This window comes from Lingula anatina, chromosome 10 (genome assembly GCF_051362555.1).
Source record: "Lingula anatina isolate TDL-2025a chromosome 10, LinAna3.0, whole genome shotgun sequence".
Taxonomy (NCBI): Eukaryota; Metazoa; Brachiopoda; class Lingulata; order Lingulida; family Lingulidae; genus Lingula; species Lingula anatina.
Window position 1 is genome coordinate 5,102,527 of NC_141776.1, and position 26,352 is coordinate 5,128,878.

The 26,352-nt window shown below is 37.5% G+C and overlaps 2 protein-coding genes and 1 long non-coding RNA gene across 5 annotated transcripts; all 3 read left to right on the forward strand.

Annotated features, from left to right (window-relative positions):
• Window positions 1–124: 124 nt before the first annotated feature.
• Window positions 125–8,161, forward strand: LOC106167060 (cytochrome P450 2C23). 3 transcript variants are annotated; one of them, XM_086996777.1, is made up of 10 exons: window positions 125–214; window positions 1,872–1,967; window positions 2,229–2,487; window positions 3,104–3,341; window positions 3,844–3,912; window positions 4,526–4,749; window positions 4,986–5,101; window positions 5,307–5,465; window positions 6,195–6,357; window positions 7,147–8,161. In XM_086996777.1, exons 1-10 carry the CDS (start codon window positions 140–142, stop codon window positions 7,326–7,328), a joined length of 1,581 nt encoding a protein of 526 aa, XP_086852903.1. In that variant the 5' UTR covers window positions 125–139; the 3' UTR covers window positions 7,329–8,161. The 3 variants fall into 3 exon arrangements, with proteins under 3 accessions (XP_086852903.1, XP_013401205.2, XP_086852902.1); XM_013545751.2 differs by lacking the exon at window positions 125–214 and adding an exon at window positions 529–693; XM_086996776.1 differs by lacking the exon at window positions 125–214 and adding an exon at window positions 1,032–1,217.
• Window positions 8,162–10,034: 1,873 nt separating this feature from the next.
• On the forward strand, window positions 10,035–11,382 carry LOC147759434 (uncharacterized). Its single transcript, XR_015331378.1, has 2 exons — window positions 10,035–10,210; window positions 11,283–11,382. It is a non-coding gene; the product is annotated as an uncharacterized LOC147759434 (long non-coding RNA).
• A 6,809-nt stretch (window positions 11,383–18,191) lies between these two features.
• On the forward strand, window positions 18,192–22,494 carry LOC147759435 (uncharacterized). The gene is made up of 6 exons (XM_086998237.1): window positions 18,192–18,532; window positions 18,795–19,054; window positions 19,340–19,367; window positions 19,552–19,723; window positions 20,190–20,280; window positions 21,568–22,494. The coding sequence occupies exons 1-6, from the start codon at window positions 18,391–18,393 to the stop codon at window positions 21,748–21,750; spliced, it is 876 nt and encodes a 291-aa protein (XP_086854363.1). The 5' UTR covers window positions 18,192–18,390; the 3' UTR covers window positions 21,751–22,494.
• The last annotated feature ends 3,858 nt before the right edge of the window (window positions 22,495–26,352 follow it).

The window sequence follows — 26,352 nt, forward strand, 5'->3', positions numbered from 1 at the left end:
TTGCATAATTCGATCTCAATTTGTGGTGTCGGTGGTGAGGATCACACACACGTTATGCATGCTGTGCTTTTTTTTAAAAAATGAGCTTATTTTCCGTAACCAACGCAAGATCCTGTCCTTATTTTTTCTGTCTCGTACTATGTATAATATCCATTTTATGCTGGTTTTAAGTTATAACAGCTGGTTTTGGGGTGTCTCAAGGCAGTTGGGACAGGTGAGTCGACAAAACCAATCACTGTATCCAGTAACTTAACAGTTTTTGTTTTAACAGTTAACAGTTTTAACATGTATAGAGTCTGTTTAGGCCCCAGGTTTTATATGCGCCATACGTATTTCAGCCACTCTATATATGCTAGAGAGACAAACTAAATTGTGGCATTATTCACATTCAAAATTCTCGCATTCTCTCATATTCTCGGAATATATTTAGAGAAAACTCAATCTGTGACCGCGGGAAGAGGGCAGATTTCAGGGGGTTGTGCAATACAGCAGGTTATATCCACAGCCACGAACTTTTCTATCGGCGCCAAATTCCTAAAGGCAGTGTTTACATATTCATTGTTATCATGGCCGGGTGAATGTTAAATCTACAAATAAACTTGACCTTAGATGTCACGCGAGCCTTGAACGCAGTCAAATATTGTACAGGCTAGCTTATATACAGCTGGGTATTGCACAAGACAGCCGCATCAGGTTGGTATAAATACAATATTTCATGTTGTTATGACACCAAATCCACTGAGGTGTACATATATGTATATATATATACATGTGTGCTACTTACTAGTATGTCTACTTGATGGTCTGTCAGTTAGGCTGCATTAGTGAGATAATTTCTATGCGAAAGTGATAGATCGGTTCATTGTGCTGCTACTACATATAGGTCTGACTAGGTCAGTGCGGGGCCGTAGCGATAGTCCGAAGGTTCAATAGTCCGAAGGTTCATTGGTCCGAATGTTCACTATAGAACCTTCGGGCCAATGAACCTTTGATTAAAAAATCGATGAAAACGTTACCACTTTTCGGACCAATGAACCTTCGGACCAATGAACCTTCGGACTATCGAGACGCCCCCGTCAGGGCTATATCTCGCCGCAAAAGCAGATTTCGCTATGTATCACATCACAGATGTTACCCCCATCGTCAATATTCCCTCCAAGTTCAGTCATCGCGTCCTAGTTATTATCGATTCGTTAGTTTCAGTGACACAACCAAAGGTGCTTATAAGTGATGGATACAATAAGAGTTGCCGAGCTGTGCGTGAAATATTACGAGTGTATTATAGAGCCGCAGGGGAGACAAAACACGAGTAATTTTCACGTACAGCTCGGCGACGAGTGTTGTATCTGGCTATAACCACAGCCTCTAATTGGCTACTACATTAGTGAGTAACGGGAGTGCACTCGTACATGACGTGCTTGTAGGTCGAATACAGCACGGCCGAGTCTTTTTTCTACGTGCTACCCGTGGTTTAAGAAGTAAGAGAGGGAGAGACTTCGTTCTGTTTGAGTAGAACAGCCTGGAAGCGACAAGAGAATGGACTTTGACTTAGAAGGCATTATTAGCATTGTTTGAATATAAACAAACGGTGAAAAGATAAGCTGCTTGCGAATTGTGTGAGGTATTTTGCAGGGAGTGTTTCATATTTCCTATGGTAGCCTGCCCTAAATGGGATAAAAATATTTGTTTTAAACTGGTAATTTCACCTTTTACAATATCATAAAATCGTGATTGAGCAGATATGGGAGGACTAATGTGTGGGTTTTTGACACATTTCAGGTAAGTTTTTCTAATATTTAAATTTTTTTAATATTTAAAATTTTTCTAATATTTTCATATTTAAAATGTTATTTCTATAAACATTTTTACAGATGATGGGCCTAATGGACATCTCCCAAACCACCTCGGTGCTGCTCGTGTTCATCATCACGTTCCTCGTGGTGTGGTTGTGGAGAAGGAAAGAGAAGGTAGGGTGTTAACCGAAGAGTAAGCAACATACTCCATATACAGAGAGAGAGAGAGAGAGAGAGAGAGAGAGGAAAGTTGAACACAAACTTTTTTTGGGGGGGGAGATGAAAATATAAGTCTCTTTTTTCGCTTCCTTTATGCATTACATCTATAAATAATTCATTTGAAAGCTTAACATTTTGAAGAGGAGAAGGTATGATGTATTTTTTAGTTGAAACATACTCACACACATCTTTATTTTGTTATATTTTTTCATTAAGAAGCCAAAAGGAAACCTCCCTCCACGGCAGCCCTGGTTCCCTTTTGTCGAACTCCTCAGTTTATTCATGGACTTTGATGATTTTTCAAAGAAGATGCGAAATGTTAACCCTATCTTTAGGATGGGCAATGGATTCGCATGGAATGATAACGTGTTTCTAAACACCTATGAGCTCATTCACGAAGTTTTCATCAAGAAAGGACACTTATTCACCGGACGACCAACCCCATATTTGTGGAAAGAATGGTCCACACACAACGGTGAGTTGAATGTGTAGAAAACGAATGTAAGGGGGTCAGCATTCCAGTATGAAAGTACGTTGAGTATATTGATAATTCTGACATTCTGTCTCTTTTACACACAGCACACCTTACTTGATATTAGCCCGGAGTGGTCTGACCACGTGTCTTCACTTTCTTAGTGCTAAACGTGGCCATGAAATATATAGCAGTGCTGATCTTACATTTTCCCTTTGCTAAGATTTTGGTGTGGAAGGCTCGCCAAATGTTTTTGATGTAGTCACATTAAATTGCATAATCTGAGTTCTTCCAACTTAGTTATTGCAATTTACCAAGTTTCATTCAAATACGATGGGATGTTCGATACGTGAAATGTTAGTCTTGATATTCTTTTTTAAAATACGCTTCGTTTGTTTTCATTTGTATGCATATGTGATGGTTGACTGGTAGTTTAGATAATATTTGTAGGGTTTATCGTATTATACTTCGCAAGCCCATGCTCTGTGAGCTATTTAATGGATTTTACTATCCATTATTCATTCCAATATGAGTATTTAAATGTTGTACAAATACTCAGTAGATTGCCTGACAGAATTGGCCCTAAGTATGAGCAAACCCGTTATTTTAACCCCCACAGGTGTGACTTACGGTATCGCCAGCTCTTCGGGTGATCTGTGGAAACAACAGCGGAGATTTGCCCTGATGACTTTACGTGACTTTGGCCTGGGGAAACGCTCCATCACGGAGAGGATCCAGGATGAGATAGGATATCTTCTGGACGAGTTCCAGAAATATGAAGGCAAGGCCGTAGATCCGCAGTACCTTTTGATGCCTGCCATATCCAATGTTACCAATTCCATCGTGTTTGGGGATAGGTAAGCCATATATATGTGTTCATAACGAGTGAATGGTAAGAGTATAAGCACGCACACACTCGCAGAAACACGCAAGCTCGCACACACACATGTCGATGTCACGTAATTTGGAGACTGTGAAAGCAAAGTCCACAGTTTCAGAAATTGATTGTCCTCATCAAAATACAGCGCCCCCACCCCCACCCCCCACCCCACTCCCAAACATGACAGGGATTCCGCGTAATAGAGTTCCCCGGATTCACTATTTCACGGATTTCTGTCGCGTGACACCGGACTCTACGTCACGTATTTCAAAGAATTCATAACATAAACATAATTGGTATAATATTGCTAGACATTTTAGAATAGGGCCTACATATTCAGTGATAATTGCGATCTGTTACAGACATGTTAAAAGTAAGAATCCAAATTACCAAAGTAGTTCAGTTAATGTGATAAAAATATCTGGAAAAAAATTTAAAAAATATGTAATTAAAACATTGAATTTTCACATGGTTTTCAGATTTCAATATGATGATCCAAAGTTCCAGCAGGCCATGAAGAATATGAAGGAGCAATTTAAGTATAACATGTAAACGATGTTCTTACCGTATACAAATTATTTCTTCAGTTTTAACAACATATGTCTATTATTTGTGACACATAAAATAATGTATAAAGTCTTGTAGCATCCAGTTGCCCTCTTTTCTCCTCCACCTAAAATATTCTGGCAAATCATGCAGGCTTAAGATTTTGTTACTCTACACCTGTCGGCAACGCATACAGTTTCTTGCTATTCATATTATTTACATTCCAATAACATATTAAACACAAAAGAGCTTTATACGAAAATTTGTCTTACGTGTAGCTTTACATTTTTGGCTACTTTATAGTTTATTAGTTCGGGACGGGTTTTAGCTATAGGTGTTAAAATATTGTTCGCCTTAAACATAAGCAGTTGTTTCGAGTCCATACAATTTTTCAATATTTCAAATGTTCCACAAATAATGATACATCTCGGTTAAAATTTTGGTCCAAATTTTAGATTATATTTATGCCTAAATTTTCATCTCAAATGTTGAGACACCAGTCTGTGCAGTGACCTAGATAAGGGTCAAGGTCATATGTCTTCATCCGTCTGTGTAGCGTAATGTACCTAGCAGTCTTCGTGAAATACTGATGTTATGTATGACTTTACTTTTTAGGTTGGCACAACATGCTCTCACGTATCCGTTTTTGAAATACATTCCTGGAGACCCATTTAAATTCCACTACTCTATCAAATGCTTGGGAATTCAGCAGAAATTCCTCCAAGAAAGAATCCAGAAACATATGGCAGAATATGACCCGGACAACATACAGTGCTTCACGGATGCCTACATCAAGGCTTTGAAGGCTGAGAAAGACAAAGAGGGGACGTATTTCACTGGTAGGAAAAAGAAGAAAGGGAATAATATCTCCTATCGTGTCCCATTTAAAAATAAAGTAAAAATGTCCACTTGATAGCCTTCAGATTGCCCAAAGTTTCCAGATGTCCATGAATTTACAAATTTGGCTAAGCATCCAGTTTTGCCTGAAACCATACAAACAAGGTCTATCACTGTACAATGGGAGAGACATTGGGCCGCTACAGTCATCTACTTTTCATTTTTTGATTTATTGCAGACCTTCAGATGTTGACAGCGATAGAAGAGCTCTTCGTTGCTGGCACAGACACCACCTCGGCCACTCTTAAATGGGGGCTGCTCTTGCTGATTCTACATCCCGACTTGCAGAAGAAGGTTGTGGCATTTTATTATTTTATAAAAATAAATAAAGGAAGTAACAGTCCTGACAATTATTGCCTATGTGATTATCTTTGACTGATTTTACGTCTGCTTATTTCTATTTAATCATTGATGTCTTTTTACCTCTTACGTTTCTCAATGTAATCTTTGACAGCCTTTTTAGTATTTATGGACCTTATTACACTTTTCTGTTCTGAAGGTCCACGATGAACTTGACAGTGTGATAGGTTCCCGCCGTGTCTCCATGGATGACCGTGCCTCCTTGCCCTATACGGAGGCCACACTGCTGGAGATACAGCGCTTTGGGTGTGTCATTCCCATGGCGGGACACAGTAACAGTGAAGATGTTGAAATTATGGTATTGAAATATTACATTTAATACAATTTGCCTAAAAACGGTACTATAGTTCTAAAAGCACACGATGAGTGCTAGATCTTCATATAGCAAGATATCAATCTTCCCAGAGAGTCTTATACTATCCTCCTAATAAATTACCAAGGTATGTTCATAACAGTTGACACAATTACACTTCATAAAACCCGTTTTTGAGGTTTAAGTTTCTGGATTTAGAGTCACTCTCGTATACGTAGTGGAGAGAGAGAATGTTAAATATTTATCCTGGCGGTTGAACATTAGAAATTCAAAACCTCGTACACGAATTTGCATAAATCGTAATATTTCAACAATACTGGATAAGGCATGCCATTGTGGAAGGGAGGCACTTGCTGGTGTTTCCAGGAAATTCTCTTTGCTATGGCAAATTAAGGTTTAAAACACATTGAATGTTTTAAACAAATGGTTCCATACAACCACTCCATTATAATTGGTACATAATTATGACACATTTTATGTCACCAAATTATTACCTGTGTAAATACTGGGTAAATACTTAGAAATAAGAAGAATGTGTAGGCCTCTCTAACTATTACAGAGCGTCTACAACGAACTAAAGTTATGAAAGCAGCTTAAATTACATGCATGGTAATTCAGTTGGTTCATTGAAGGAAGTTGGGGGAGTAAAAACTTGCTTGTATACTTAATATATATATTTCATACTTTAACCTCTCTCTCTCTCTCTTTTTTCAGGGTTATACCATTCCTGCAGGGTCCAACGTTACCGCGAATTTCATGGGTGTCTTTTTTGATGAGGAATATTGGAAGAACCCAAATGAATTTGATCCAGCAAGATTTCTGGACGACAGCGGAAAATTAGGGAAAATTCCAGATTGCCTGACACCATTTTCTCTTGGTAGGTGTAGTCTATCATTTGATTCAAAATGTTTATATAATAACGCAACTAAATATATTCTGAAGACATTTATAGTACCATATCTTTCCGCCAGTAGAAGATCCTAACATATCTCCACCTTAATTTTACATGGTATTTGAAAGTGGTTGCTATGTGTTCTGTACGTTGCGTATCTCATATTCGTCTCTCATTGAATAAGATGAACCTAAAAATTAAAGCGACACATGCGCAAGCAGTAATGCTGTCATCCTGACATCGCATAAAACGCACGTCAGTAGAAAATTTTCAGCTATGAGGGTCAGAATGAAGAATAACATCACAGAATGCAATTCTATTTATATTTGCGCAGTGGCAACCCTACATATCTTAACTCACCTTAATCACGAGAATTTCCTAAATCAATCTTGCTGCCAAAAATGTAGAGACGGGTGATAACTTACAAAAGGCCGTTGTGGCCACGTGTCTTATAAATTAACACAGAAAACTCACTAACAGCTTAGAAAAGAGATTTACTCCGCTCCGAGTTAGCTCTGTTATACAAGGTCAGCTAGTACATGTCCGCCAGTCAGAGCAAGTTATACAATGAACAGTTTTACCTATAAGTTGCCAATCAGAGTAGATCATGCAACGTTACAAGAAGAGATTCAAACTTGCACACCGGACTGTACTTTACTGATAGAGACATCTACCGGTAGCAATACAAAACAATCTCAACAAACACGGTACATCGTCACACTATCTTCTCAAATGATTTTTGTTTTATATTTAATTTATTTGTTTTTCTTTCAGGCCGCCGTGTTTGCCTCGGGGAGTCCCTGGCAAAGATGGAGCTGTTCCTGTTTTTCAGCAGCTTGCTTCAGCAATTCTCGTTTAAAATACCCGCCGGGGAAGAGAAACCGAGCCTGAAGACCACTTGGACACTCGTGCGGTCTCCAGCCCCCTTTAAGGTTGAAGTGCACAGAAGGCGCTGAATATCCCTGTGCTCTTCATCAAAAAATAAATATATTATATTAATTCGATTCAAATCTACAAAGACAGAGAATTAGGCTTCGCTCACATGAAAAATCTATTTTCTAAAAATCTATTTTCTATTCGCAGTATCTTGTGATCACGGTCTGTGCCCTGAATACCCCGCGGCGTAATTACTGGCAGCGCGGGCCAGTTACTTCCAAAGCTGTAATTAATACTTGGCTGCGCTCGGAGTGATCACAAGATACCGCGAATAGAAAATAGATTTTTAGAAAATAGATTTTTCATGTGAACGGAGTCTAAGAGCTTTTGCTACATAGTGCAGTGCCTCCGAATTCTAAGCTTACTTACCTTGCGCTGTGCTGCGGGTTGTTCCTGTGCCCTGTCGCGTTAACCATGGAAATTATATTGTCGTCCATGCGGCCTTTTCTTTATTTTAACAATAGAACCTTGCTTTAATGATAATAGTAGATATAGAAATATTAGAGGTTTATCCAGCTTGTGTTTAAAAACTAAAATAGGGAAGTTGATCTGGTTTAAATATATTTGTTAAGACGAAAGCATTGGGCCCTTTAGTGCTCTATACTTGGTACCTGGATGCATCAATAAATTAACTATAGTTTTAAGTCACATTTAATATTTATGTACAAGAACGCCAACCAACTGGTTAATTCAATGCAAAGGCGATGTTGGCTTGTGTTAGCCAAGCTGGGCAGAAATATTTCTTACTAACATGAAAATTTATTGATGCTAGTTTAAGACTTTGTAAAACCCAAAAAGCTATTATCCATTCTAATAAATGGCTTAGAATAATAAAGCATTATTTATCTTCTCATCACTTATTTTCGGTTATTTGAGTAATGATTTCAAAATTTCCCACGAAGATTAAAACATGTAGGTATTCGGTATCGCGTATAAACGTTACATAAAAAAAAATCTATACACCCATTAGTCTGGGTTGTGATAGTTTGCAAAAGGACTGTCACAAACATATCATACAAAGGATTTGGAAAATCGAGCGCTGGTTAGAAGAAAAGACAAATCCGTGATAATTCCGGAGAATTGAATACAACATTATTCCTTAAGTTGATTAAGATGGAACCAAAATCGAGGCAGAATTCAAACAAATCTTTGCTCTTGCCAAGGGGGATGCTTCGTTTTCCAAAGAGCTCGAGGCAAGCCTCTTTTAAACAAATGTTTACATAATGAAATTGTTTATCGTTAATTTCACCACATTCAAGGCATTTACGTCTAGCTAGTTCATAACATGTCCGCCGCGGTATTTTAAACTGGCAAAAATGAAGAAAAGTGATTTAGTAGTGTTCTTAGCATGGGGAATTGTCGCGGGTAAGTCATGTATATATTTACTTCATTAAAAAGACGCATTGGCTCTAAAGACTGGCCTCCATCAGGTACAATGTATTCCAATAACACCCTTGTAATCATGTCATCATTATCAAAACCGGCAAACTGCGAGAGAAAAGGACGTATTTTAAAAGGTAATTCTCATCTGAGAAGTCCTTTATTAGGTGAACTGTGGATAGTTTGTTACCTCACATTTGTACTTAAATTACCCAGAGAAAGATTCCTCAAAAATAACACCTACACCTATTACGCTGCACTCGCTTTACAGGGGTGCCTGTACTGGGGCAGACGAGTTTCCTCCATTGCAGCCGCAAAAGGGGCTACAGATACGGAGGAGAGAACGATATATATTCAGTAACGACAAGCAGTGCGACAGAGTGCGCGGTATGGTGTTTAAAGCGGTCCGTGTGCCAGGCGTTCAACTTCAAACCATCAGCCCGCCTGTGTCAACCGTATTTAGGCTTTAATGCAAGTGATTACAGCTATGGTATTTTGATGGATTCGGAGTGGGACCTGTGGGTGTCTAAGGTAGAATCTCTCTCTCTCTCTCTCTCTCTCTCAAACACACACACACACACACACACACACACACACATACGTTCTAGACGTCTGAAAACCAAGACCTGTATAAACACCACTAATTTCGCCAATTCTACGCATTTACTCGTATTTTGCGCTGTTTAGTTCGATACTCATACTTATGCTAATGGTACGTGATCATTTTGATTTAAACAAAGCACATATTACAAATCACATTAAGAGAAAGAGTACAACATTTTCGGAGTGTGGTAAAACCAGGGTATTAAACAATACCTCGCCTCCGGATAATGTTTACACTACTATTCAAAGGACTCGACCAACACTGTGCCAGTCTGGAAAGGGCTCACTCTTAATAGAAAATTAAATTGAGTCCATTACATTTTATTTATTTATTTATTTATCTGATTAATAATTAGTTTATTTGTTTATTTTTTTCAGATTGTATTAGACAAAAGTGGCTTCACAGGTATGATGATTTTAATTTCAAACTTATTGTTTTGAAGTTTGTTAATTATATTGTTTTACTTCTTATATAACAAGTGCTGTTTTTTTTTCATACCTGCAAGTTTATAGCACTAAATGCACTATCTCTAAATATTTGATAAAAATATATGTGCCTCAGCTCATTTGATTATTTTATAATTATTAAAAAAAGTTTGTTTCCGAACTTCTTTGGTCGTGTGTATATGCACAGTTAAAAGTGGCGTTGCGTATTTCGTATTTCTAAACAAATACACAAATAAATGGGGAGATGAGTAAATTAATTAATCAATTAATTAATTAATTAATGATGATCTTTTATAGCCCCGATCAACATGGCTGCGAATCCTTCCTTTGAAAGTGGGACGACTGACTACTATCAACCATATGGTACTTTCTTCACTCCGACCAACATGATGGCCCACACTGGGCAGTGGTCAGCAAGGGTTAACTGTTCAGGGACCGGTGGGGTGAGACAGAAGGTGACGTTCCCGAGCGGGTAGGTCTCACTTTATCTGTTTTACTTCTCTCTGACCACGGGGGGTCGCTGTACCTAGGTTCTAGATTTCGGTATTGCCACCTGGATCTTGTTTTCACATATAACCCACATCAGCAATACCGACTCTAGCCACCACCTGCATACTGGCGGCGTGTTCGACAAAAATATGCCCCATTTTTCATTTTTCAATTAACATCTTAAATACAGTAAATAAAATTAAATAAAACAAAATTAAATCTGTTTTTTGTTTCATTTTTAACTAATGACATTCAACTGCTGATTCACTGGGGAATAAATCATTTGAATACTCAAAATTGCCATTATTCTTCAGGGGCACTGTAAAGCTACATGTATCACGTGGAAAGGTATAGTGAGCAATCTAGCTTTATAGTGCCCTGACACTCGGAGTAGGGTCCCTGTAGCCTAGTCGGTTGCATAATATTGAATAAAAAATACTATCAGTTTCTTTAATTTCATAAGCGTTCAGACTACAGAGCCCCCAGTGGACAGAGATGAATGTTGTGCCATGTTCAGACCTTAAGAGGCAGATTAACTTTGCAGGAAAAAGATCTAGCCGTACAATAAAAAGGCTTGCCTTTTTGTCTATTTCAGTTCAATTAAATCGATGTCATAGTGCACTTAAGTACAGTAAGCAATGTCCTGAAAGACTATCGTTGTCTTTCTTGTTATAAAACACACAATATTTTGTTACTGGTTTATTTTAGGTCAAAGTTAAAAGGGATAATAACTCTTCGTATGAGATCTATATTTCACAATAAAAACATTGTGAACAACTCATAGAAATATTATATATTCTGTTGTACCACAAAAACGGCAGTTATAGCTATTATTCTGATATCTGAGCTTGTCCTTAGACCACGTGACCTCCATTGATGGCTATGCACTGTTATAATCTCTTAATAAACAAACTTTTTACAAAAAAACAGGGAATAACTTTGAATGTAAAAATGGATTCATTAACCATTGGTATGATTCATTTTTTGGCCAAAACGAAGAGTTATTATCCCTTTAAATCATTTTTATTTTAAAGTTTGTTTGCATTTATTTACAGAACTAGATTCCTCGCAGCTTCCTTGTGGAGTTTCGCTTACGGTGTTACCTTGCAAGAATCAAGCGACTACTCTCTCTACGTGGACCTTCGGGTGAGCTAAAAAATTGCGTTACACCTTTAAATAGCAAAATTTTCTCCTCAATTACAAAAGTATACCGTACCCAAAGGCGAAGGATTGCATTCTCTTATTAGCTAGTTTTTTTTCTTTTTTTTTTATTTTTTAGTCACGTATGTCATACATAAGACATAGATAGAAATAGACATAGTACAAATCGTGTACCAAGCCGGTACAAACATTGAACCAGACGGGTACAAATCGTGTACCAGCCAAAAGATAAAATCAAATAACTTTTGAAACTATATTTATCATAGTTTCTCTTTATCTTTATATATCCCTACAGCTCAGCAATGGCACTTGGGTGTGGCAAAACACCGCCAGCTTCACCCCCGGGACTTCTGCCGCGTGGGAACAGCGCGTGGTGACGGTCACCTCTGAGATAGACATGAACTATGCTAACGTCTATGGCTTGTGTAGACGTCGGTCTGGAGAGGCATACTTTGATGACATGGTAGCCACTGCTAGTCCTTGAGGTCGGTCCGGAAAACACTCTTAGAAATAAACATGCTATTCCTTTTTTTGCGAGTGTAAAATATATTTGGAGTGTTAGGATCCCTTAATGTCCCAAAGTGAATACTGCTCAGAAGTCAAACAAGTCCCTTCAAAATTGTCAAGGTCAAATTTGCAGTATTACCGGTGTAACATGAAAATCTGACTCCCCCAGTCAGATTTTCATAATGAAAATCTGACTCCTCCCATGAAAATTTTGACTCCCCCTCCACAAAACTTCATAAATCTTATTTTATTTGAGTATATGAGTGTGATCTTGTAGTATGTAAAATGGAAGATACATTGGCACTTTTTTTTAGTTTTCAGGTGAAAATTTTCATGAAAAAATAAGAAAATTAAAAATGTGCACTTTACCGCCCATTGTCTCCCTTATGAAAAAGCTATTTATTTGATATTGGATGATCATTTCTACATCTTTCCTTTAAATTTACTTTATGAAGATTATATTGGAAATATTTGAAAGTTTGATGGTAAAGTATTGGAAAAAACTAAAAACAAAACATGAAAAGAAAATTAAAAATGTGCATTTTATCACCCAGTGACTCCTCTGTGAAAAAGCTATCTATTTAATATTTGATGATCATTTCAAAATCTTTCCTTTAAATGTACTTTATGAAGATTATATTGGAAATATTTGAAAGATTGATGGTTAAGTATTAGGTGAAAAAACTAAAAAAAACATGAAAAGAAAATTAAAAATGTGCATTTTATCACCCAATAACTCCCCTATGAAAAAGCTATCTATTTAATATTTGATGATCATTTCAACACCTTTCCTTAACTTTAAATTTATGAAGATTATATTGGAAATATTTGAAAGACTAGGGGAGTCAAAATCCTACGGGTACAAGAATGCAAATTTATTATCCATTTAAAATCATCAATTCCCATTTTTCATTCAGCTTTGGGAAAAATGGGAAAAACAACAGCAAATATAATGGGAGTCCATAGGAGTCCAAATCCCATGCATATGAAAATGAAGAATTTCATAAATTATTTTCATTTATTTTCACCCAGTATTTTACCATTCAAACTTTCAAATATTTTCAATATATTCTTCATAAAGTATCCTAAAAGAAAAGATGTCAGAATGATCATCAAATATCAAATAAATAGCTTTTTTATAGGGGAGTCCTTGGGTGGTAAAATACAAATCTTTAATTTTTTTATTTTTTCATGAAAATTTTCACCTGCAAACTAACAAAAAGTGCCAATGTGTCCTCCATTATGCATACTACAAGATTATAGTCATTTACTCAAATTAAATCAGATTTATGGATGTTTTTTTTTGGGGGGGGGGAGTCAAAATTTCATAGGGAGAGTCAGATTTTCATTATGAAAATCTTACTGGGGAGTCACATTTTCATAATTAAAATCTGACTGGGGAGTCACATTTTAGGGGAGTCAGATTTTCATGGTACACCGGCAATATAGGTTTTCTGAATTGGTAAGAAGGTTCAAATTGTCCCGAAAGGATAAATAAGTATATGCTTTTCAATGTCGACTTACAAGACATTGGCTCATTTAGTTTGCTTAGCAGTCTTCAATATTTATTATTTTATATTTTAATAAAATTTATAAACAATCATTACACTTGCATTTATGGAAATGGTTTGAAACGATATTGAGAGACACCTTATAGATTACGAGTGATGTATTCTTCTGCAGGTACCTTTATGGTCGAGGCTTTGTGAATGTGGGTCTGGACTAAATATGGGCCAAGGTATTATATATACTGATTCGTGAAGGCAATCTTTTTGGCCATATCTGTATTAATTATTTAAAAAACCAAACTTTTTTATTTTGAAAATTATTTTTGCCATCTGAAAGCAAATTTCATTTTAAAAGATTCAGTGAACTGTCTGAGAACGACACTGAGAATAAAATTGTAGTCCAAGTGCCTCCAAACTTGGAGTCTAGCAGTGGTGCCTAAAATAACTCTCAATTAGAGTCAAATTGACTCCGATGGAGTAATGCCATCCCAGACCCCACAGGAGGGTCACAATTGACTCCATTCACACATCCCTTCATCCCTTGATTTATCTCTACAAAAGAGTCACCATGACCCCATATTACGGAATTTTTGACTCCTTGGCACATCATGAACAAAAACAACAACGACAGTGCCAAGGGGAGAAACAGCAAGAATCGTTCTTTGCAGATTGTTGTGTCCCCGAACGGGCACGAACCCAAGTTCTCCCGCTGCGGAGGTAGACTCTCTGACCACTAGGCCATGCGGTCACATGTGATGACGATAGAGCAATAGCAAACAGCATGATCATCCAATAATAAACAGCATGACATATATATACCACAAATATACCAATGAGTGAGCATACCTCCCCAGTGCATTGGCGGGTCAAATCTACAACCTGGAAACAAAACCTGCTGACCTGTATACCAACATATCACATAAAGGGTGTGGCAACTGAAAGCCCGGGCCGGTAAGAATTAAGTTCACGAGTTCTGCATGCAGGAACACACAGAAAACCACTTGTTCATACATAAAACCAACTATGACTAATAAAGTAATGATTATACTGACAAAGAATGATGAGAACTGTTCTCTACACGCCGTCTGCTCTCTGACATCTCAAGTACTGAAACGAGGCTTATGTATACTGTCCAGCGAGCGAAAAGAGTCGGTGAAAGGGGTCAGCCACACACTGGCCCCCGATAATTTGACTCTGGTCTTAGAGTCAGATTGACTCCATGAGAGCCAGGGGGTGATTGACTCTGATAATAGAGTCTAATATCTGGTAGAAGGGCAATTTGACCCTTATATAAGAGTCAAATTAACTCCATGAGGGTCAAGGGGTACTGGACTCTGACTAGAGAGTCAAATGACTCCAATTATATTCTCAGTGGACGCTCATACTGTTATTACTGCTCGTCACATAGGCTTCCATTTCAATCAGTTCTTTAATTGTCTCCATCAGCGGGTCCGTGCTATACGATTTATTTCACCATTTCTTTTTCATTTTTATAACATGCAATTCTAGCATATTTACAGTTTGTTTGGTCGACGAATGGTCTACAAATTCCATATAATTGGGTTCTTAATCTCTGTTCTCTGTAATCACGCCTACATTTTTTTTTTATTTTGTGACCACTAGGGTTTATCAGCTAGAAGTATTGAATCAATTATGTTATGTCTCAAAGCGTTGAATATGATAGTTTAAAATGTAAAATACAATGGAGTTTAGCCCGCTATTGGTACAAGTCTTGAAAACGCATTACTGGTACGCTTTTTATGAATGTAAATGCGGCTCAGGAAGCTGGTATTGATCTTTAAGAAATAAGTATATAAAGGACGATCAAAATCCAATTCAGCAGAGCTTCCTATTCAAAGTCAATATCTCTTTTGACAAGCATAACACGTTTTGGTTATTTTTCTGCTGTGGCTATTTGAATAAAGTCCTTTTTATCAGTTATTATAAACACATTATAAAACCCTCGTTTGTAATGCTATTTTTAACATTTGTCATAACATTTCTTTTAAACTACGATGTTTGCACATTGAAAAGCAATCATTGAGGCGATTGTTCCCAGGTTATAATTAGAAGTTTTGAATTCACATGTGATTATATCATAATCTGTTAATCATTTTCGTACATCTCATTCCTTCTGTATGGAATTTAACCGGACGTTGATGTCGAAAAAACTAGCCAAGACATCAAAACATCAATATTTCTTTAGTAATTAATTTTTCTGTAATTATATTGTGAATATTAATTGTAATTTAATTGAAATGGTTAAATCCCTTCTATAGAAGTAAACCTCAATTTTGATGTGGTTGCTATGTTCTATTAAAAAGAACCTGTCATACTACATGTACCACTGGTTAATTGACCTTTTTTCGTGTTGGGAAGTAATAAAGTCAGTTTCAACCTCAAAAGTTCTAGTTGGCAAGTTTTTGCAGTCCTTTCTATAGGATTAAAACTCAATTTAGAGGCGATTGCTGTGGTCTACTTCTCAGAACCTGCCATACGTACTCTGATTTTATGGCCCTCTTTGTATTGGGATCCAATATATTCACTTTAAAACCACAAGACTCAAATGTGCCAGTTTTTACTGCATAAACAACGGTGCACTTGGTGGTTGCTGATACTTTTTAACGTAAGGGAATCGGTTCTTCGATTATTATAACTAAAATTGTAAAGCTGTACTTTTTACACGAGATAACAAATAATTACTGGCATTAGTTAGGTCATACTGAATTCTTAACATGTAGAGATGTTAGGCCATCTTTCCTCTTGACATTATCCTTTCTGGTCTTCTATTTTATTTACTTACTTTTATCAAAAACTAGAAAAGCACTCCGAAAGCGCAGACCTCCGCCAAGTCTCCACCCAATGCCGTTTCACCCCTAAATTTTCATTCTATAATGATTTAGTTTTTTTTTCTTTTTTTTTCTTTTTTTTTTTTTTTTTTTTTTTTTTTTGATTATCGATTATTGATTGATAATTGATCCCGATCACCACCAAAAACTAATCATCTGTTCCTTGGTCCACTTCTGACAATGTCATCAAAATCGGTCCATAACTTACTTTTTTTTATTTTTGATTATTGATTATTGATTGATTATTGATTCAGATCACCACTAAAAACTAATCACTTCTAGGTTAACCCATTTCTAAAATACCTTGAAAATTCCATCGAAATTCATCCATAACTTTCTGAGTTGATGACAAACAGGCAAACAGACAGAAAGACAGACAAACAAACAGGGGTGAAAACATAACTTCCTTGGCGGAGGTAACAAGAACGTGCTTTTCCTTTTTTATTGAGATTTTATGTACAATCTTTTTAATTATTTTACAAACATAATGTAATATAAAAGTAATGATAATATATGACATTACTTAGAATCTCTAAAACCAAACCGTGCATTCCGCGCAAATACAGAATACATAATATTTGTAACAACCTTTTTTCAAAGCTTCTACCTGTACTATGTACATGGTCGATCACTTCAATAAAGGTTATTTATAAATATATCGTTTCTTCGTATAACTAAGATTTACAACTAAGATTTACAACAAGTTATACAATGAACAGTTTTACCTGTAAGTTACCAATCAGAGTAGATTACGCAACGTTACAGGAAGAGATTCAAACTTGCACACCGGACTGTACTTTTCTAATAGAGACATCTACCGGTAGCAATACAAAGCAATCCCAACTAACCCAGTACATCGTCAAACTATCTTATCAAATGACTTTTATGTTTTATTTTTTTTTATCCGTTTTTCTTACAGGCCGCGGTGTTTGCCTTGGGGAGTCCCTCGCAAAGATGGAGCTGTTCCTGTTCTTCGCCAGCTTGCTTCAGCAGTTCTCTTTTAAAATACCCGCCGGGGAAGAGAGGCCGAGCCTGAAGACCACATTGACTCTCGTGCGGTCTCCAGTACCCTATAAGGTTGAAGTGCACAGGAGGCGCTGAATATCCCTGTGCTCTTGATTGAAAAAATAATATACATTCGATTATTGTCATTCAAATCTCCAAAGACAGAAGAAAAAAGCTTTTGCTACATAGTGCAATGCCGCCGAAATATTAGCTCATTTATCCTACGCTGTGCTGGGGGTTGTCCCTGTGCACTGTCGCGGTAACCGTCGAAATTACATTGTCGCCCATGTGGCGTTTACCTCATTTTAACAATATAACAATAGAACTGGTTTTAAATATATTTGTTATGACGAAAGCAAAGAGCCCTTAATTGCTCTATGCTTGGCACATGGATACATCAATAATTTAATTATAGTTTTAAGTTACAGTTAATATTTATGGACAGGAACGCCAGCCCGCTGGTTCAATCAATGAGAAGACGCTGTCGGCTTTTGGTGGCCAAGCTAGGCAGATACATTTCTTACAAACTTAAAAACAGCTTAAATTCCTGCTAGTTTAAGACTTTGATTAACCAAAAGAAGGCAGGCATTATTCGTTCCAATAAATGGCTTAGCATAACGAAGCATTATTTATTTTCGGATATTTTTTCCGCCAAATCTAAGTAATGCATTCAAATTTTCCTGCGAGTATAATGACATAAAGGTATTTGTTACCGTATATATGTTACGTACAAAAATCTATACATCCATTAGTCTGGGTTGTAATAGTATACGAAAGGCCTGTCGCAAATAAATATATATATCATACAAAGGGTTTGAAAAATCGAGCGCTGGTGAGACAAAGAGACAAATACGAGGTAAACCATGGGGGGGGGGGGGGGGGGGGGAACTAATTGAGGTGACAAGGCCAAACGATTATAGACTCTAAGGTGGGTAACGAGAGCCCGCGTCACTTTAGCCGACGTAAAAATCTATGATAATTCCGGAGAATTGAATACAACATTACTCCTTGAGTCGATTAAGGGGGAGCCAAAGTCGAGGCAGAATTCAAAAAAAATTTTTGCTCTTTCCAAGGGGGATGCTTCGTTTTCAAAAGAGCTCGAGGCGAGCTTCTTTTAAACAAATATTTACATAATGAACTTGTTTATCGTTAATTTCGCCACATTCAAGGCATTTACGTCCAGCTGGTTCATAACATGTCCACCGCTGTATTTCAAACTGGCAAGAATGAAGAAAAGTGATTTAGTAGTGTTCTTAGCATGGGGAATTGTCGCAGGTAATTCATGTATTTACTGGTCTCCATCAGGTATTCGAATAACACCCTTGTAATTATGTCAACATTATCAACACCGGCAAACTGCGAAAAAAAGACGCATTTTAAAAGGTAGTTCGCATCTGAGAAGACCTGTACGAGGTGATCTTTTTAGTTGGCTTTATACCTTTTTATTGTACTAAAATTTCCAAGATAAAGATCCCTCAAAAATGAGACAGTACAGGCAAGTGCAAGCCTACACTTATTAGCTACACTCGCTTTCCAGGTGTATCAATAGCAGGGCAGACGACTTCCCTTCATTACAGCCGCAAAAGGGGCTACAGATATGGAGCAGAGAACGATACGCATTCAGTAACAACAAGCAGTTCGACAGCGTGCGCGGTAAGGTGTTCAAAGCAGTCCGCGTGCCAGGCGTTCAACTTCAAACCAATGACCGGCCTGTGTCAGCCGTATTTAGGCATTAATGCAAGTAATTACAGCTATGGTATTTTGATGGATTTGGAGTGGGACCTGTGGATGTCTAAGGTAGAATCTCTCTCTCTCTCTCGCTCTCTCTCACACACTCCCCCTCTCTCTCTCACACACACACACACACACACACACGCGTCCAAAACGTCTAAAAATCAGGACCAGCATAAACACCACCTTATTCTAATTCTATGCATTTACTCGTATTTTATGTTTTTTAGTTAGACACTCATGTTTTTTATGCTTTTGGTACATTGTAATTTTGCTTTTTGTATTTTTTTAAACAAAAGCACATGTTGAGCCCATGCGCAAGTGTCATTTTTATTTTCATATTTTTTGCAGAGTGTATCAGACAAAAGCGGTGACACAGGTATGATAATTCCAAATGTGTTGTTTTAATATTTTAAAATCATGCCATTTTTCCTTTTAACATTTCAAATACTGTATTTTTGCATGAGTTTAAGGTACTAACTCTCGTTTTCAAGGCATTTAATGGCTTAAACCTTAAATCTGATATGATGTGAATAAATAAATAAATAAATAATCAATTGCAGCTACCGTCAACTTGGTGATGAACCCTTCCTTTGAAAATGGCACAATTGACTACGAAGCATACTACAACTCCTTCACTCCGACCAACACGATGGCCCACACTGGGCAGTGGTCAGCAAAGGTTAACTGTTCAGGGTCAGGTGGGGTGAAACAGCGGGTCACGTTCCCGAGCGGGTAGGTCTCATGTCACGTGATTTACTGCTCTCTGACCTTTAGGGTCGCTGTAGACTAGTCGGTTAGATGATATTCGAATTAAAAAAACCCTGTGGGATTTGAGATGATCAAGCTGTCTACTCTTATGTAGCTACCCCGCCTCTGAAAAGCTGTCCTTTTCTTTGATTTTATAAACGATAAGACTACAGCGCCTCCTGTGGTCAGGGAGTAGTGCTGTACCATGTACAGACCTAAAGGGGCAAACTAACTTTTCACGAACTTTAGCCCGGCCAGAAATTTTAGACCAATTTTTTTCTTTGTCTACTTCATTTCAAGTAAATCGATACCATGGTCTACAGTAAGCACTGCCCTGAAACACTATAGATGTCTTTCTTGTTTTAAAACAGACACAATATTTTGATACTGGTTTATCTCAGGTCAAAGTTGAGTAAACTTTTGGTCTAAAAGCCTGTGTGTGTATTTACAGAACCAGAAGCTTCACAGCTTCCTTGTGGAGTATCGCTAACGGTGTTACATTGCAAGAATCAAACGACTACTCTCTCTATGTGGACCTCATGGTGAGTTTAAATTGTACGTTAATTAAAATCTTATATAGCAAAATCACAAAAGTATACCGCACCCAAAAGGATTGTATTCTGATAGCCCGTTTTTTACGTTTCTGTAAATTTCACATGTGACAGTAAGAATTACAAATTTAGAAGACGAAAACGAGTTTAGGCCTATACATAGTCATTTTTCAATTAGACTAAATGGTATTGAATAGCGTTAGTACAGGAACGTTAACTATGGTGGAAAAGCTTAAATTAATGACATTTCCGGGAAAATGTACATATAGGAAAACGTGTACATAAAAGACTTATGTGCATTAGATAAATACCTATGCCTTAAAGCTAAGCACGTGCACGAGTTCCCCTTTACTGGTTATTATACCAAGTAGTATCGACCGTGTGCGCAGTAAATAAGCTATTCATAACACGCTTCGTTTCACTTAAGTGCTTGAAAATATTAATGAATCCAGTGTGTTAAAGCCATCCAATAAACAAACGTTCAAAAAATCAATGACGACATCGATTAGAAAAAGTTTACCTTAGAAGAATAATATGTGTTCTTTTTTTATTATTCTAATGCGATTTAGAAACTAACCATTTGACAACAACGTCAGAATTATCCTTTTTACCATTTAAAAGTTAAACACAAAAGGAATATGCATTTTATTTTTGTGCCTTTTAGTTTTAGAATTGTTGTCTCTGAATATCCGTGGTATTGTTAAAAAATCTATTTTACAAATATCACATGACAATCACACACAAAAATATTTAGACAAGAGACGACGTAGAGAGTTCAAGGTCACTTATGATACCTTATGCACATACCACGTACCCTCTACCAGGGTCACAGATTGTTCTTTTTTTCACTAGCTATCAGGCCTACCCATCTACCAGACTCGGCACCAAATGATCCCGAATTCACCGGTAGATCAGATGTGCGTCAGTACGCACTTCAAGTATCAGACGCGACACCGCTCTTGCCTAGTACGCGATGTGATAGTGATGATTCTCAGCGGGGTTGGAAAGTATTGCATCACCACTCAAAACTTGTTCGGGGTATGATACTGTGAAATGCGTACTGACACACACCTTGAAAACGGGTATTGTGGTCCGATCTACCGGTGAATTCAGGATCATTCGGTGCCGAGTCTGGTAGTTGGGAGAATCTATTCAGAGTCTATTAGCAGATTAGACGGCAAGCTTCTTAGTGGTTCATCATATTTGACCCTTGGACTAATTAGTGCACTGTTCTGAATACGGCCAATATTTCTGTTTATCTTCCATATATCCCTACAGCTCAGCAACAACACATGGATGTGGGGAAACATCGCCAGCTTCACCCCCGGGACTTCTGCCACGTGGGAACAGCGCGTGGTGACGGTCACCTCTGAAGTGGACATGAACTATGCTAACGTCTATGGCTTGTGTAGATATCGCTCTGGGGAGGCATACTTTGATGACCTGGTGGTCACTGTGTGATGTGGTCTGCCGGTAGGTTTATGGTTGAGGCTTTTTGAACGCGGGTCAGGGCTAAATATGGACCAGGGCGCTACTGAAGACTGTCTTTTCTTTTATGATCTTTTATACCCACATCTGTATTATTTGTGCAAAGAAGTAATCTTTCTTAGCTTTAAGATTATATTTGCCCTCTAAAAGCATATTCCATTTTAAACGATTCAATGAACTGAAGGCTCAGAAGACGCAACGTTGGAGTCATCTACTGCGCGTTACATCGGCAGTTTTCTGAAGCTTTGTTCACAGGTTAGATGTTCTGAATTCACGTGTAATTATACATATGACACTCTGTTAATCATTCTCATACACATCATATTCCATCTGTCTGGATTTTAACCGGATGTTGATGTCTTGAATGTCCAATATGAATGTCTTGAATGTACATTGAAGTCGGAAAAAACGAGCCAAGGCATCAAAACATCAATATTTCCTTAGTAATTAATTTTTCTCTAATTATATTGTGATTAGTAATTGTACAATGAAATGGCTAAATCCTATCTATAGAAGAAAACCTCAATTTTGACGTGGTTGCTATGTTCTACTAAAAAGAACCTGTCATACTACATGTACCTCTGGTTTATTGACCCTTTTTCGTGTTGGGAAGTAATAAATCCATTTTAACCCCAAAAGTTCTAGTTGGTCAGTTTTTGCAGTCCTTTCTATAGGATTAAAACTCGATTTAGAGGCGATTGCTGTGGTCTACTTCTCAGAACCTGCCATATGTACTCTGGTTTAATGAACCTCAAATATACTCACTTCAAAACCACAAGGCTCAATTTTTACTACATCAAAAATTGTGCACTTTGTGGTTGCTGACACTTTTTCACGTAAGAAATTGTATAGCTCTACTTTTTTACATAAGATAACAAAAAATCACATCACCATTTTCTTAACATGAAGAGATCGGTGTCTTCACACACATATATATATTTTCTCTCTTGACATCATTTTGGTCGACTTTTATTTTCCTTACTTTTAATAAAAAACAAATTTTTTTCCCTTTTTTATTGAGATTCTATGTACAATCTTTTAATCGTTTTACAAACGTAATGTAATACAAAGGTACTGACAACACATGAAATAACCACTTCCCTTTTCTTAGGATCTCTTAAACGATACCATACACTCCCCAATGTCAAATGGCTATGCTACAGAACGATTTTTGCAACAACTTTTGTTAAAGCTGATACAGTACTACTGGTATGTACATGGTCACTATCAAACATATCATACTTAATGTTTTAATGAGTGGGACTTTTGATTTCAATATGGACCCTCTTTTAGAAAAAAAAAAAGAGTACCAGGACTGTACGTATCAAAATGTATTAACCCCCGGACCCTAATGTTCAAACCTTGAGACCCGCAGATTTAAAAATGCAATCCGTCGGACTGTTAGTTTTAAAAATGACGGTCCAGTGGACCCTGACATGGTGGAACTCTCTGTTACGTCACACTAGTTGCATTCAAAAGAAAGAAAAGAAACAATAGTGATATAAAATGTAGCATGAAATAAAGCACTGAACCGTTGTTTTTATCTCCTCTCTGTGTACTTGACAAGTGCATAAAGGAGTGCCGGTGACCTTGTCTGAATACTGAAAAGGAAAGTACCTAGGTAAATCCCAGGCATAGATGCATTGCATCGAATAGAAAGATCATTAGTTACGCTCTCATGAATATACACGCCGGGGTTTTTAGTCACTTTTTATTAGTTCCTTCAAAACGTTTTATGCTTTTAGTTCTGTAAAAGAACTATAACCCTAAAACGTAATTTGAATAAAACGAAGCGGTTCCGTTTCTGACGATGATGAATTCCCATGGTTGTCTTCACCCATTTCCACGACGATACGAAAACGACGAGCCACCGCTGCCAGCTCCGTCACAGTACTCGGACGTTGATGTCTTGAATATTAATTAGGCCGCTATGTCCTAAAGAAATTTACAGCACAATATCTTTTCTCCAGGAAAAGATTCTAACATATCTGCACGTTAATTCTAGATGGTATTACAAAGAGTAAAATAACTGGCTTGAAAACGTGTGGTTGCTGTGCGTTTCTGTACATTGTGTTTCTCATAATCGTCTGCCATTCAATACAATACACCCAAAAATGAAAGCGACGCATGCAGCAAGCAGTTATCTTGTCAGCCTGCCATCGCATAAAAAGCACTTCCGTGGAAGATTTTCTGACAGCTACGAGGGTCAGAATGAAGAATAACATCACATAATGCAATTCAATTTGAAATTTTGTAGTGCCAACCCTACAGTTCTTGACTCACCTTAATCACGAGAATGTTCTAAATCAATCTTGCTGCCAAAATATGGAGACAGGCGATAACTTGCGACCCGCCGTTGTGGCCAAGTGCCTTATAAAATAACACAGAGAACTCACTAACAGCCTAGAAAAGAGATTTACTCCGAGTTGGCTCTTATATAAAAGTTCAGCAGTACACGTTCGCCAATCAGAGCAAGTTATACAATGAACAGTTTTACCTGTAAGTTACCAATCAGAGTAGATCACGCAATGTTACAAGAAGAGATTCAAACTTGCACACCGGACTGTACTTTACTAATAGAGACATCTACCGGTAGCAATACAAAACAATCTCAACTAACACAGCACATCGTCACACTTCTTCTCAAATGACTTTTATGTTTTATTTTTAATTTATTTGTTTTTCCTTCAGGCCGCCGTGTTTACCGCGGGGAGTCCTTGCAAAGATGGAGCTGTTCCTGTTCTTCGTCAGCTTGCTTCAGCAATTCTAGTTTAAAATACCCGCCGGGGAAGAGAGGCCGAGCCTAAAGACCACGTGGATTCTCGTGCGGTCTCCAGTACATTGTAAGGTTGAAGGCGCTGATTTTCCCTGTGGTCTTGATTGATAAATAACAAATTTAAAATTATTTTGATTCAGATCTCCAAAGACAACGGTGAAAAAAAGCTTACTTGGTACAGTGCTGTCGACATATTAGCTCACTTAACCTGCGCCGTGCTGCAGTTGTTTCTGCGCCCTGTCGCGGTAACCATGGAAATTAAATTGTCGTCCATGCAGTGTTTTCTTTATTTTAACAATATAACCTTGCTTTAATGATAATAATGAATAAAGAAATATTAGAGGTTTATCCAGCTTGTCTTTAAAAACTAAAATAGGGAAGTTGATCTGGTTTAAATATATTTGTTAAGACGAAAACTTGGGGCCCTTTAGTGCTCTATACTTGGTAGGCCTACCTGGATGCATCAATAAATTAACTATAGTTTTAAGTCACATTTAATATTTATGTACAAGAACGCCAACCCATTGGTTAAATCAATGCGAAGACGCTTTAGGTAGCCAAGCTGAGCAGAAATAATTCTTACTAACATAAAAAAAAACTTTTTTTATTGATGCTAGTTTAAGACTTTGATTAACCAAGAGGAAGGTATTATTCGTTCCAATAAATGACTTAGAATAACAGAGCATTATTTATTTTTGGATTTTTTTTACCACCAAATATGAGTAATGCATTCAAATTTTCCCATAGTTTAATGACATGAACGTATTCGTTACCGTGTTTACGTTACATACAAAAAATCTATACATCCATTAGTCTGGGCTGCGATAGTTCACAAAAGGACTGTCACAAACATATCATACAAAGGGTTTGGAAAATCGAGCGCTGGTTAGAAGAAGAGACAAATGCGAGGTGAACCTTGGGGGGGGGGGGGAGGGGGAGGCTAATTGAGGTGACAAGGTCAAACGATTATAGACTCTAAGGTTGGTAACGAGCGCCCGCGTCACTCTACCCGACTTCAAGTTCCTTCATTATTCCGGAGAACTGAATACAACATTATTCCTTGAGTTGGTTAAGGGGGAGCCAAAGACAAGGCAGAACTTGAACAAATCTTTGCTCTTTCCAAAAGAGATAGTTTGTTCCTTATAGAGCTCAAGGCGAGATCCTTTTAAACTAATATTTACATCATGAAATTATTTATGGTTAATTTCGCCACATTCAAGTCATTTTACGTCCAGCTGGTTTATAATATGCCCGCTGCGGTATTTCCAACTGGCAAGAATGAAGAAAAGTGATTTAGTAGTGTTCTTAGCATGGGGAATTGTCGCAGGTAAGTCATGTATTTACTTCAATAAAAAGACCTTTTGTCTGTAAAGACTGGTCTCCATCAGGTATTTCAATAACACCCTTGTAATTATGTCATCATTATCAAAACCTGTAAACTGCGAATAAAAAAACAAACGTTTTTTTAAAATGTAGCTCGCATCTGAAAGTCCTTTCTTTGGTGATCTTTTTAGTTGGTTTTATACCTCTTTATTGTTCTAAAATTACCCAGAGAAATATCCCTCAAAATAAGACAGTACAGACAAGTGCAAGCCTACACCTATTAGGTACACTCGCTTTACAGGTGTGTCTGTGGCAGGGCAGACGAGTTTCCTCCATTACAGCCGCGAAAGGGGCTACAGATACGGAGGAGAGAATGATACGCATTCAATAACAACAAGCAGTGCTACAGCGTGCGCGGTAAAGTGTTCAAAGCGGTCCGTGTGCCAGGCGTTCAACTTCAAACCAACTGCCCGCCT

Coding starts and splice junctions, on each gene's coding strand:
- LOC106167060 (XM_086996776.1), top strand. CDS start 1,047: ATGAACCTTCGGACTATCGAGACGCCCCCGTCAGGGCTATATCTCGCC. Junction 3,913..4,525: donor GAGCAATTTAAGTATAACAT/GTAAACGATGTT, acceptor TTTACTTTTTAG/GTTGGCACAACATGCTCTCA. Junction 6,358..7,146: donor CCTGACACCATTTTCTCTTG/GTAGGTGTAGTC, acceptor TTTTTCTTTCAG/GCCGCCGTGTTTGCCTCGGG.
- LOC147759435 (XM_086998237.1), top strand. CDS start 18,391: ATGAACTTGTTTATCGTTAATTTCGCCACATTCAAGGCATTTACGTCC. Junction 18,533..18,794: donor AGCATGGGGAATTGTCGCAG/GTAATTCATGTA, acceptor CTCGCTTTCCAG/GTGTATCAATAGCAGGGCAG. Junction 19,368..19,551: donor AGACAAAAGCGGTGACACAG/GTATGATAATTC, acceptor AATCAATTGCAG/CTACCGTCAACTTGGTGATG.